This window comes from Dendropsophus ebraccatus, chromosome 1 (genome assembly GCF_027789765.1).
Source record: "Dendropsophus ebraccatus isolate aDenEbr1 chromosome 1, aDenEbr1.pat, whole genome shotgun sequence".
Classification (NCBI taxonomy): Eukaryota; Metazoa; Chordata; class Amphibia; order Anura; family Hylidae; genus Dendropsophus; species Dendropsophus ebraccatus.
Genome location: NC_091454.1, coordinates 57,720,817 through 57,733,300, shown reverse-complemented (window position 1 = coordinate 57,733,300; position 12,484 = coordinate 57,720,817). Strand labels below are relative to the sequence as shown.

At 42.1% G+C, this 12,484-nt stretch overlaps 1 protein-coding gene across 1 annotated transcript; it reads left to right on the top strand.

The window, feature by feature from the left end:
- Positions 1-7,357: 7,357 nt before the first annotated feature.
- Positions 7,358-10,918, top strand: LOC138774052 (serine protease inhibitor Kazal-type 1-like). The gene is made up of 4 exons (XM_069954602.1): positions 7,358-7,507; positions 7,731-7,771; positions 9,049-9,158; positions 10,527-10,918. The coding sequence occupies exons 1-4, from the start codon at positions 7,453-7,455 to the stop codon at positions 10,570-10,572; spliced, it is 252 nt and encodes an 83-aa protein (XP_069810703.1). The 5' UTR covers positions 7,358-7,452; the 3' UTR covers positions 10,573-10,918.
- The last annotated feature ends 1,566 nt before the right edge of the window (positions 10,919-12,484 follow it).

The following is a 12,484-nucleotide window of genomic DNA, read 5'->3' as shown; positions in this document are numbered from 1 at the left end:
TGCAGCAGCATACTTCCTATGGTGACGTAGAACATGGTCCATGGCCCTCTGGAAGGTGGCAGGAGCCCCTTGCAACCCAAATGGCATCCGGAGGTACTGAAACAACCCCTCAGGCGTGGAGAAAGCAGTCTTCTCCTTAGCTTCTTTGGACAGTGGGATTTGCCAGTATCCCTTAGTGAGGTCCAGGGTGCTGATGTACCTAGCTGGCCCTAGTCGTTCCACCAACTCATCTACCCTTGGCATGGGGTAGGCATCCATCGTGGATACTTCATTAAGTCTGCGGTAGTCATTACAAAATCTCCATTCACCATTTGGTTTTGGCACCAACACTATTGGGCCGGACCACCCGCTTTTGGACCTCTCAATCACCCCCAGTTTTAACATTCTCTGGACCTCTTTGGCAATGACCTCCCGGCGGGCCTCAGGGATCCTATATGGCTTTAGGTTTACCCTCACTTGGGGATCTGTAAGGATCTCATGTTCTATTACACAGGTGCACCCGGGAGTTTCCGTGAAGAGATCTTTATTCTTCTGCAGCAGTTCCCTACACTGTTGTTTTTGGGAGGGGGATAGGGTCTCTGAAATTTTAACTGTCTCAAAGGTGGTCTCTGGTTGTGTCACCAGGCAAGAAACTTCAGGGGGGGTTCTCTCCTTCCACGGTTTTATCAGATTAATGTGGTAGATCTGAAAGGGCTTCCTCTTTCCTGGTTGATGGACCTTGTAGTTGACCTCCCCTATTTTCTCCACTATCTCGTAAGGACCCTGCCACTTGGCTAGGAACTTGCTCTCCACAGTAGGGACTAACACTAGTACACGATCTCCTGGATTAAACTGTCTCAGACGAGCAGACCTATTATAGACCCTGGACTGTGCCTCTTGGGCTTGCATAAGATGCTCTTTTACCATGGGCATCACCTTGGAGATCCTTTCCTGCATTTGGGCTACATGCTCTACCACACTTTTGTAGGGCGTGACCTCACTTTCCCAAGTCTCCTTTGCTACATCTAAGAGACCCCTGGGGTGCCTGCCATACAATAATTCAAAGGGGGAGAACCCTGTAGAGGATTGGGGCACTTCTCTAATGGAGAACAACAGGTATGGTAAAAGACAATCCCAGTCCCGCCCATCCTTCTCCACTACTTTCTTTAGCATCGCCTTCAGGGTCTTATTAAAACGTTCAACAAGGCCATCTGTTTGTGGGTGATAGACCGAGGTGCGCAATTGAGTGACTTTCAATACCTTGCACAGTTCTTTCATTACCTTAGACATGAACGGAGTTCCCTGGTCTGTTAAAATCTCTTTAGGAATGCCTGTTCGGGAGAAGACATGGAATAACTCCCTGGCAATGTTTCTGGATGTGGGACTTCTTAGGGGGACAGCCTCAGGGTACCGGGTGGCATAATCAACAAGTACGAGGATGTATTGATGCCCCCTAGCTGACTTCATCAACGGCCCTACCAGATCCATTCCTATCCTCTCGAAGGGAACCTCAATAATTGGTAATGGGACCAGAGGACTACGAAAATGGGCTACCGGGGAGGTGACCTGGCAGACAGGACAAGATTGACAGAAATCCCTAATCTCTCTGTAACATCCTGGCCAATAGAAACGCTGTAGAACCCTCTCAAGCGTTTTGTCTGCCCCTAGGTGACCACCCAAGACATGTGAGTGGGCCATATCCATTACCATACGCCTATATGGTCCTGGCACCAGTAGCTGCTCCACCACCTCATCTCTTATCTTGGTCACCCGATATAACAGGTCACTATTCATGGCAAAATGTGGGAACCGGTCGTCTGCCCTAGGCTCCTGGGGAACCCCATTAAGGACCACAACATTCTCTAGGGCGCCTTTCAGGGTCAAGTCTCTGAGTTGGGCTGTACCGAAATTACCCCGGGACACCTCCAAGTCAGGGACATTATCCTCTGGGGTAACCTCAGTCTCATTTTCCCCTACTAGGGCGGTCATAGGGAACTCCGGGTTTACCTCCTCTTCCCGACCCCCCAGGTTGTCTGAACCCCCTGGACGATTTGGCATAGTGGTCTTTTTCCACAGGTCCCAGAACAGGGGGCAGTCACGACCAATAATAGCTTCATGCATCAGTTTTTTAACCACTCGCACATTATGTGACAGGGTACCCCAGTCTGTCTTCAGAACCACCTGTGCCACAGGATACACCTTGGTGTCCCCATGGATACATGTGACCCCCAGATTTTTCCCAGGGAGCAACACATGAGGGAGAGAGGCTGAGATAAGTGTGACCAGGCTTCCTGAGTCCAATAGTCCTGCGGCAAGAGTCCCATTAACAGTTAGGGTACACATTTGGGGTCCCTCCCCATTGGTGGGAACAGCGCTGCATGCTGGCTGCGCAAAGAGGGAACTGCGGCGGCCTGCAGAGCAGTCCATTGGCTCTGTTGTGAGTGGGCACTGGGCTGCCATATGACCTGGACCCCGACATCTCCAGCAAATGATCTCCCGAGAAGGCCCTTTGGTTATGGGTTCCGTCCCTCCCCTGGTCTTGGGACGACCCTCTCGAGAGGATTTCGGGGCAGATAACTTACTGTCCAAGTCCCTCTGGGCTCCCCAGTAGAGAGACTTATGGTTCTCTGGTCCCCTCAGGGATTTCTCCACAGTGTGAAACCTCTCCACCAGTCCCACCAGGTCATCTGCAGTCTGGGGGTCACCCTGTGCGACCCAGCACTGGATAGGTCGGGGAAGAGAGTGCATGAACCTGTCCATGACTACACGCTCCACCATTTGGGCTGGGGAACATAGCTCAGGCTGCAACCACTTCTGAACTAAGTGTAACAGGTCAAATAGCTGGGATCTTGGAGGTTTGTCCATGCGGTAGGCCCAATGGTGTACCCTCTGAGCCCTGACAGCCAATGTGACACCGAGCCGTGCCAAAATCTCCGCTTTCAACTTGGGGTACTCTTTAGCGTCCTGCAAAGCCAAATCATAATAAGCCTTTTGGGGCTCCCCGGTTAAATATGGGGCCAGGACTTCAGCCCACTGATCCGGCGGCAGCTTTTCCCTGTCAGCCACCCTCTCAAACACGGTAAGGAAAGCCTCGATGTCGTCCTCTGGCGTCATCTTCTGTAGAGCTTCCCTCACAGTCCTCCTGACTTTATGTCCATCATCCAGCATGGCTCCGGGTGGATTTTCCCGAGCATGAATGGCATCTGACAGCACAGCCATCTGCTGGATGAACAGTTTGTTAGTCTCCTGCTGGGCCTGCATTGCCTCTGTATGCGCCCTCTGTTGTTGGAGGTTGGCTTGCATTAGCTGTTTGATCACCTCCTCCATGGCTGCTGGTGTGGTCTGGCTCTGTACTGCAGCCTTGACCTAGGACATACAGAAAGTTCACAGGATTGCTGCCCGCATCCGAAACACCATATGTGGGGATGAGTTCAAATGGCAATATAAAAGTCTTTCTCAATATGCAGTTTAGCCAAACAGCCGTCCTTTTATTTTCAGCATAGAAGGGACAGCAAACTAAAACCCTAATGGCTTGACTTCAGCAAAACAGAATATAAAGTCCAAGTGGACGTCACAAACTCACAAGTCCTTTTCAGTTGCGGGTTCACCCGCTAGGATGTGGAAAGGTGGGATGGCACAGCTTCCAGACACCCACCAGCTTCCCAGCTGACACACTCGAGCACTGCAAGTCCCCCAAACTCCAGAGTTGGGACCACACCCTCAGCTCTGCTGAGCTACTTGGATTCTATCCAGCCACAGAAAACCCGGCCTGGAATACGTGGGAGCAGTCATCCCACCCAGCTCTAAGACTGCTCCAGTGAAAGGCCGGCCCGGATCAACTGTGCAAACAGCCATACTATTCAACAAAAAGTGTCAGTAACCTAGGGTTACTGACAAAAGCTACCAGCTCACTTCACCGAGGCCAGGCACCTCGGTGACACGTATCGGTCATCTACTATGACCCCTTGTACCTTCTCACAATATATATATATATATATATATATATATATATGTACCCAATTTCCAAACTTGGACCCTTCTGATTGAAAGTGTGTATATAACATCCCTCTTATCCTGAGTGACTAAAATACCTGGTTCACGTGTATAGCATTGTATCTTAAAAAAATGCATGTTGATTACTGTTGCTCCTGCCTCGCCTCCATGTTGGCTACTGCTGCTCCTGCCTGCCCTCCATGTTGACTACTGTTGCTCCTGCCTGTCCTCCATGTTTGCTACTGCTGATCCTACCTGTCCTCCATGTTGGCTACTGCTGATCCTGCCTGTCCTCCATGTTGGCTACTGCTGATCCTGCCTGGTCTCCATGTTGGCTACTGCTAATCCTGCCTGGTCTCCATGTTGGGTACTGCTAATCCTGCCTGGCCTCCATGTTGGCTACTGCTGCTCCTGCCTGGCCTCCATGTTGGCTACTGCTGCTCCTGCCTGGCCTCCATGTTGACTACTGCTGCTCCTGTACTGGCCTCAAATGACTACTGCTGGACCTCCACTGGCCTCCAATGACTATTGCTGGACCTTCACTGCATTTGTAACCTTTTTCCTGCATAGACCCAGTAATGGTAAGTTTCCTGCATAGACCCTGTAATGGTGAATATTAAAGTCTAGAAAATTGACTTTGAGATATCGAAAAGATAATGATGTTACTGACATGTAGAGTCCTAAATTCAACCAAATACACTACCCCCGTATCATAAAGATACTTTAAACTATGAAATCTGAAGAAATCTGAAATTCGGTCAGACCGAACTTTTGAAAAGTTCGCTCATCTCTAGTGACCTTATCAAACTGAGTATAAGATAATGGGAAAGCTGGGTAAACACATCATACTGAGTAAAAGATGGTGGGAAAGCTGGGTGACCACATTATACTGAGTACAAGATAGTGGGAAAGCTTGGTGGACACATCATACTGAGTACAAAATGCTTAGAGGGCTTGCTGACCTCTATCATACTGATTACAGGATGCTGGGAAAGCTGAGTGATCTTCATTACATTGAGTACAAGATCCTGGGAAAGCTGGGCACCTCCATGATACTGAGTACAAGCTGTTGGAAAAGCTGGGCGACCTCCCTCATACTGAGTGTCAGATGGTGGGAAAGCTGGATGACCTCCATCATACTGAGTATAAGATGGTGAGAAATCTGGTCGACCATATCATACTGAGCATATGATGGTGGGAAAGCTGGGTAACCTCCATCATACTGAGAATAAGATAATGGAAAAGCTGGTTTATCTTTATCATACTAAGTATAAGATGGTGGGAAAACTGGGTGACCCCCATCATACTGACTACAATACAAGATGCTGGGAAACTGGGGTTTCTGTATTTTCACCACAGTTTTTAACAATGTTGCTGTCAAAATCCACCCCCCACCCCACCCCCACCGCCCTTTCCCCTCACCCAGACAGGAAAGCTGAGATGATGAAGTGCAAGGAGGAGATTGAACACAATGCTAACTCAAACAAAAAACATTGCTTTTCTAAAAACAACTGGTCCCTCTTCAAGGGAGGTAGTCTTTTGAACAATCCAATAGACAGGCTTTAGACTGGAGCAAAATAACAATATTGGTGCATATTAAGATAACTGTAGTGTAGCATGTTATCTTTATTCATTTGATTGTGTCTCAGTTTCTTTTGTCTGTATCCTTGAAACTGAGATCTTAGAGGTGGCATCAGAAATCCTTATCTCCCCTGTAACATGTCTGCCAGGGATGTGATGCAAATTTGTATACTTCACTACACTTTAACTCACTTTTATAACATGAGCAGTAATGAAGGATCCTTGGATTGAAATTCAACCTCTATCTGTTCAGGATTTTTAGTAGGAGTTATAATTATCCAACCTAGATTGTCATTCACTGTTCTATTCTGACACAATCTCTCCTTAATATGTGGAGAGGCTATACTGTAGGCCAGTTTGAAAAAGAGAGGCTGCTCTATCTCACTTGATTGGCTGTACTAGAACCGGCTCTACTTTCTTCTTCTCAGTAGAGAGGCTGCGCTCTAGCAAATTTCTCGCTCACCGTGTATGTGCATATTAACCTTTCTTCTCTTTGTCATATCTGGTACACGTGCAGTAACAGTATATAACTTTGTGCAAACATAATAAACCAGTATACACAAGTAAAACACACATTAAACTAGGCCAACAACCAAACACATGCATTACAGTGATCCCCGAGGGACCATGCACAAGGAACTGCCATGAAGCCAATGTATCATTAAAGGGGTACTCCAGCGTGGGGGCACTTTTGCGCTGGGTCCGGGGACGAAGTGGCCGAGGGAAAAGATGTCCACTCACCTCCCCGATTCCAGCGCACCCGAGCACCACGATGCGGGACCCGCCCCTGGAACGGGGGAGGTGAGTGGACGTCTTTTCCCTCGGCCACCTCGTCCCCGATCCCAGCGCAAAAGTGCCCCCACGCTGGAGTACCCCTTTAAAATGCATCTTATTGAACTCCTTGCTGCTCTCCTGAATAGCACATTAGAACATTATACCAGGTACACAGAAACTAGCTGTACCAAATCAGTTAATTTCACATACACCTCAATACAAGTTTTGGTAGTAATGGATATACTGTAGTAAGGCTGTCAGGTTGTAGCGTGTCTCTACATTGGTGTTGGTTCACCTCAGGCCAGGAATCAGACCAGGTTACTGCAGGAAGTGATGTATTCTTACCATCCTGACACAGTGCTCTCTGCTGACACCTCTGTCCATGACAGGAACAGAGCAGAATCAAATCCCCACAGAAAACCTCTCCTGCTCTCCAGACTGGAAAGAATACTTTTTCCTGCAGGACATACAGCAGCTGATAAGTACGGGGAGACAAGATATTTTTTTTTTATAGAAGTAAATTACAGATCTCTGGCACTTTCTGGAACCAATTGATTTAAAAGAAATTTTTTTTGGAGAACTACCCGTTTAAGGTATTTTTATTAGAATATGATAAGAGATTATGGGGGAGATTTATTAAACTAATGTAAAGTAGATTTTTCTTAGTAGCCCCTAGCAACCAATCAGATTCAACTTTTCATTTTTCAAAGACTCGAATGGAAGGAGTAATCTGATTGGTTGCTAGGGGCAACTGAGCCAGTTCTACTTTACACCAGTTTGATAAATCTCCCCCTTTGAGCTCCAAGCTGCAATCTTGCAGTCATTGACAGGTAGGGTACATTGTATCCCTTTGCCTATTGCATTACATCATTTCTAAATTTTTGTTTAGTCACCCTTCAAATCAACATGTACATTCCCACCATGCAATGACGGTGATATTGATTATCTGGTTGTTATATTCTCTGTTAATAGGTAACCCAAATACCTTGACTACAGATAACAAGAGCTATAAAAGAGTGACTTGTTTTCCTAGGAATTATTCTTCTCCAAAACTCCCTGTATACAGAACCTTACAGCTGAGCATTTCCACACGTTTTTTTTTTTTTTTTTTTAAAGCTGACAAACATGAACTTTAAAGTTATGCTTTCGATGGCAATGATTCTTCTCTGTCTTCTTTTGGGTAAGTCACCAATTACATGTATACATACATTTTTGCATTCATTTGTAATCATTTTAAGAGATACTATGCACTATTTTAACATTGCAACTGACTACCATTTTTCTCTTCAATGGTGAGGCAAAAATATTATCTAAAACAATAGAGATTGTTAGCATTGGTCAACAAGTCACTTATTTTATTTTATTTTATTTTTTTTTAATAAATGAACTGTGTGTATTTGTAGGTACTGCAAAGACTAACCCTGCTTCTGATGAAGGAATAGAGGTAAATAAATTGCCTGTACTGTAAAGTTAAATATTAGTTTTTATGGTCTAACATTAGTCATACATTCTAAAGTACTTGCACTAATTTCTTTTATAGAGTCAAAAAGAGGCAGTTTGTAGCCATAAAATTAAAACAAACAGAAAAATTGACTGTTATGAGTAAATTCCTACTATAATCAGCATCACTGCGTTTCACAGTGATCACAATGATCTGACAATTACCTTGAAGTCAGGTGGGTTTCCAATATCAGATTTGCAGTATATAATTTGGTGAAGTGGCCTGCTTACATTCTAAGGGGCCTATTCCACTGGACGATTATTGTTCAGATTATCGTTAAATCGTTCGAATAATCGTTGGGTTGAAATGCAGTTAACGATTAACGACCGAACGAGAAATCGTTGATCGCTTTATAAGACCTGGACCTATTTTTATCGTTGCTCGTTCGCAAAACGTTCGTATTGAATAAGACGTCGTACGGTCCTTCGCAGTAGATACGATAGCGAAGAAGCGAAGAAGAAATGATCGCAAATACGATCATAAGTAACGATTATCGTTCCATGGAAATGAGTGAATGTCTTCAGGTCTTTCGCAATAGTGGTCGTTTGAGATTGTTAATAATCAACGATTATGCGAACGATAATCGTCCAGTGGAATAGGGCCCTAATAGTGGGTCCATCAGTCTTCAGATACAGTGAAAAGGTGATTTACAAACATCCCCCCTTCCCCCTCTGGACTACTCTTTTAAACTATTACATACAAGAAACCAGAATTTTTTTTATTAATATTTTAGATCATTTTCTGTAAAAAGAAAATCTGTACAAAAGGAATTAATATTTGCTCCAATTTTAAATAATAATAATAATAATAATAATATAATAATAATATAATTATTATTATTATTATTAATATTATTATTATTATTATTATTATTATTATTATTATTATTATTATTATTATTATTATTAGGCAGTAGAGTGGCTCAATGGTTAGCCCTGTAGCCTTGCAGCACTGGAGTCCTGGGTTCAAATCCAACCAAGGGTAACATCTGCAAAGAGTTTGTATGTTCTCTCCATGTTTGCGCGGGTTTCCTCCCACACCCAAAAACATACAGATAGGTAAAGTGCTGCGAAATCTGTGTGCACTATACTAATAATAATAATAATAATAATAATAATAAATAATAATACGTTAATGATTTTATACAATGTTGTCAGTAAATATACATCACTATATTAGGACAGGAAAATTGTTATAGTAACAGAGGAAATCTTTTACAGCCTAACTGTGATGTCGGCTCGCCATCAAGATGCCCACGGAACTATGATCCTGTATGTGGCAGTGATCAGCATACATATGACAATGAATGTCTGCTCTGCACAGAAAATATGTAAGCACAATGACTGTTTTCTTCATATTGTCACTGTCTACTGCTAAACATACTGAAAAGCACATGCTGAAAACAATAATGATGGCAACTAGATATGAGAGAAGCAAATTAGACAAATTATGATTTACAGTGAATCAGGCATTAAATTATCTTCGTAGCGATTCACAAATTCACCAGATTTTCTTTGCAGATTCGCTAAACATGGGGGATGCACCTGTTAGCTTGCAGATCTGTCTTTTGGCAGGAACAAGGGATTATCCATAATCTCTACCGCCCGTCCAATCAGCTGTAAACCCCAGTGTGCTCTTAGCACCCCCCCCCCCCCTGCCACATGTGGTGATTCATTTTGTGGAGGCAGCCAGTCAGCTCTGTATAGAGGAGAGCAGGTTGCAGCAGGCAGTTAGAGTAGGGAGAGAAATACAGAGAGATAGGGACAGACAGGAGAGGAGGGTGTATTCTGGGTGATTTTCTATGGGAGCATTGAAGCCATTATCCAGTATACCAAGTCACTGGGTGACCGTTGTTCATTATACCAAAACACTGGGTGCTGGGTGTGCATTATAGGAGGTCACAGTGAACACAGTGTCCATCTTAATAAGTCACTGGGTTCTCATTTACCAATGACTGCTGTCCTGGGAAAAAATTGAAATTACTCCACTGATTCACCAACCTCCACTACTGTCCATGGCGGAAATTGAATGATTGACAGGCTCATTGACATTTTAAAAAATTGACATTTTCCAATTATGACATTGTCACAGAAACATCTGTTGACAAAAATCTCTACTCTGTAATAGCCCGTTTATTGTAGCTACTATAGTTTGCATGTTTTAATAAAAATTTGTTTGTATGCAATCTGTGAATATTTGCGATTTCACAAAACGAATTTCCGAGTGATGCGCTCATCTCTAATGGCAACAATTGCACCAACTCCTCTGTTTTCATGTAATGATTTCTTATATATCAGTATGTATGTACAGTAGTAATCCAATTCTGCTGGTAATGTTGAACAGCTTATTAAGATGGCTCAATTATTTGTAGAGGTGGGCGCTTCCTGAAGCTCCCATCCGTCCTCACTGCATCTGTTTGCATTACAGTAGATTTAAACAACAAATTTTTCTAACATTTTGAAGTAGTAAAATAAAACCATGATTTTTTTTTTCTTTCACCATTTTTTGTTTTCCCTTCTTGACATTTTATCAAATTGGAAAGTTTATCAAGGTTTTGAGAAAAACACCACCTGTCATGTTAGATTAGCCTTGGCAGACCTATAAGCAGTCTATCAATAAGAATGTGAATAAGCAGCTTATCAAAACTCTGAGTATGTTCCTTTCTCATTTAATATCTCTCTTATATTCTTATTTTCAGAAAGAAAAACATACATCTTAAAATTGTCAAGAAAGGAAGATGCTGAAGATTTGGATTGTTATGAGGAAGCCAATATTTTTCCTCAAAATCTAGAGTTCTTGATCAATGACAGGATACAAGTATATTGCATATGAATGTGATTATCTTAAAAAGTCACAAAAAAGGCTAAAAAATAATACTTACCGATAGTGTCCATACAAATAGCCACATGCACGCTTCCATTTTTTTTTTTTTTTTTTGCAACTGATACTTATTTTTTTATAGGTTCCTAATAAAGTACAGTGTGTAGTATTTAGAAAGTTAGGACAAGATATCTTTTAATCTTTCTGTAGATGAGGTCCAATTTTTAAAGACACGTATTGTTTTCCTGATAAATAAAATCTATAATACAAGTAAGTTGTCTACTCATTATTTGATGACTAATGAGAACAATGAGTAATTTGTCATTGTTTACTTATTTTTATTAAAAAAATGTTTTGAGTGGAATAGAACCTATGATTCTCAAAAGTATCAGTTAGCTGTCATCTTATTAAAGGGTAACTATCAGCAGGTAAGACAAATCTAACCTGCTATTACAAAATTGCTCCGTTTTAATTTTAGTTATTGGTACAATAGAGAAAACTGCTTGTGAAGGTGTACATAGAATTAAAGTGCTGGGCTTGCAAGGTTCTATTTTTATTGCCATGGCAAAAGGTAAACTGAAAGTATTTAAACTGAAATTAACAATTCTACCTTCTGAATCACGGTTACACATTACTTACACTACATACACTGTATACAGTAAACAGTTTTCACATGCAAAATTTTTTATTAGATATATATTTAACCCCTTAGTGCTGCAGCTAGTTTGGGCTTTCATGACCAAGCTACATTTTCAAAATCTGACCTGTCTCACTTTATACGGTAGCGTTGTGATGCATTAATGTATGCTAGCGATTCTGAGATGACATATTGGTAAAATTTGGTCACTATCTTGTGTGTTTTTGTTAAAAACATCAATTTATCATGAAAAACGATAATTAATGTTTCCTGTTTTTTAAATATCAAACATACGCTATTCAGCATGCTGTAAAAATGTCATAATTTTTGTATTCTCTGGGTTACTACTGTTATGTCGATACCAAATTTGCATAGTTTTTTTTTTATTATTACCACTTTGGCCCAATAGAAACTATCTTCCTAAAAAAAGGATAAAAACTGTCGCCACATTGCAAGATCCATAATGTTCCTATCTTTCACACAACAGAGATGGCTTTGGGCTCATTTTTTTTTATACCAAGTATTACATATATATGACGTTTTAACCTCTTTTATGGCGTATTTTCGGAAGCAGATTGATGAACACCAACAATTCAGGTGCTTTTTTTCCTTTTTTTCTTCTACAGCGTGTATTATATATATATATAATTGATAAAATGGTTTTAAAGATTGGCTCGTTATGGAAGTGGCAATACCAGACAAGGTTTTATGTTTTCTACAGGGTTTATGTAATATTTTATTATGTATAGGGAATACAATTCTTTTTTTATTATTGGGGGGATTTTTGTGTGTGTTTTGGTGCAAACATTTAGTTTTTTTTTTCAATTTTACACTAGTGTACATTACTGTACACTAGTATACACTAAGCACTTGATCACTGTTACAATACACTGCACTACTACAGTAGTGCAGTGTATTGCCTATGTCAGCAACGAGCTGACAGGCAATCTTCACAGCCATACCTTTCGTATGGCTGTGTAGAGGCTTCACCCTGGCAATCCCGGGGGCCTTCAGATATGACTTGACAGCAGCATATAATGGGTTAAAACTAACCAGAGTGGTGAATTACCTCTCCGGCTAGTTGCAGCAGATCAGCTGTCATGCTCCTGCGACGGTATAATTTATTCTGTCCCTGCCGTAAAAAGCAGACGGGGACAGAATAAAGCCCAATAGTGACCACCATGAAAAGCCGATACGGC

What these genes read in the sequence shown, in the direction of transcription:
- LOC138774052 (XM_069954602.1), top strand. Translation starts at nt 7,453, where the DNA reads ATGAACTTTAAAGTTATGCTTTCGATGGCAATGATTCTTCTCTGTCTT. An exon ending in TCTTCTCTGTCTTCTTTTGG is followed by an intron (nt 7,508 to 7,730) that starts GTAAGTCACCAA and finishes GTGTATTTGTAG; the next exon opens with GTACTGCAAAGACTAACCCT. An exon ending in CTTCTGATGAAGGAATAGAG is followed by an intron (nt 7,772 to 9,048) that starts GTAAATAAATTG and finishes AATCTTTTACAG; the next exon opens with CCTAACTGTGATGTCGGCTC.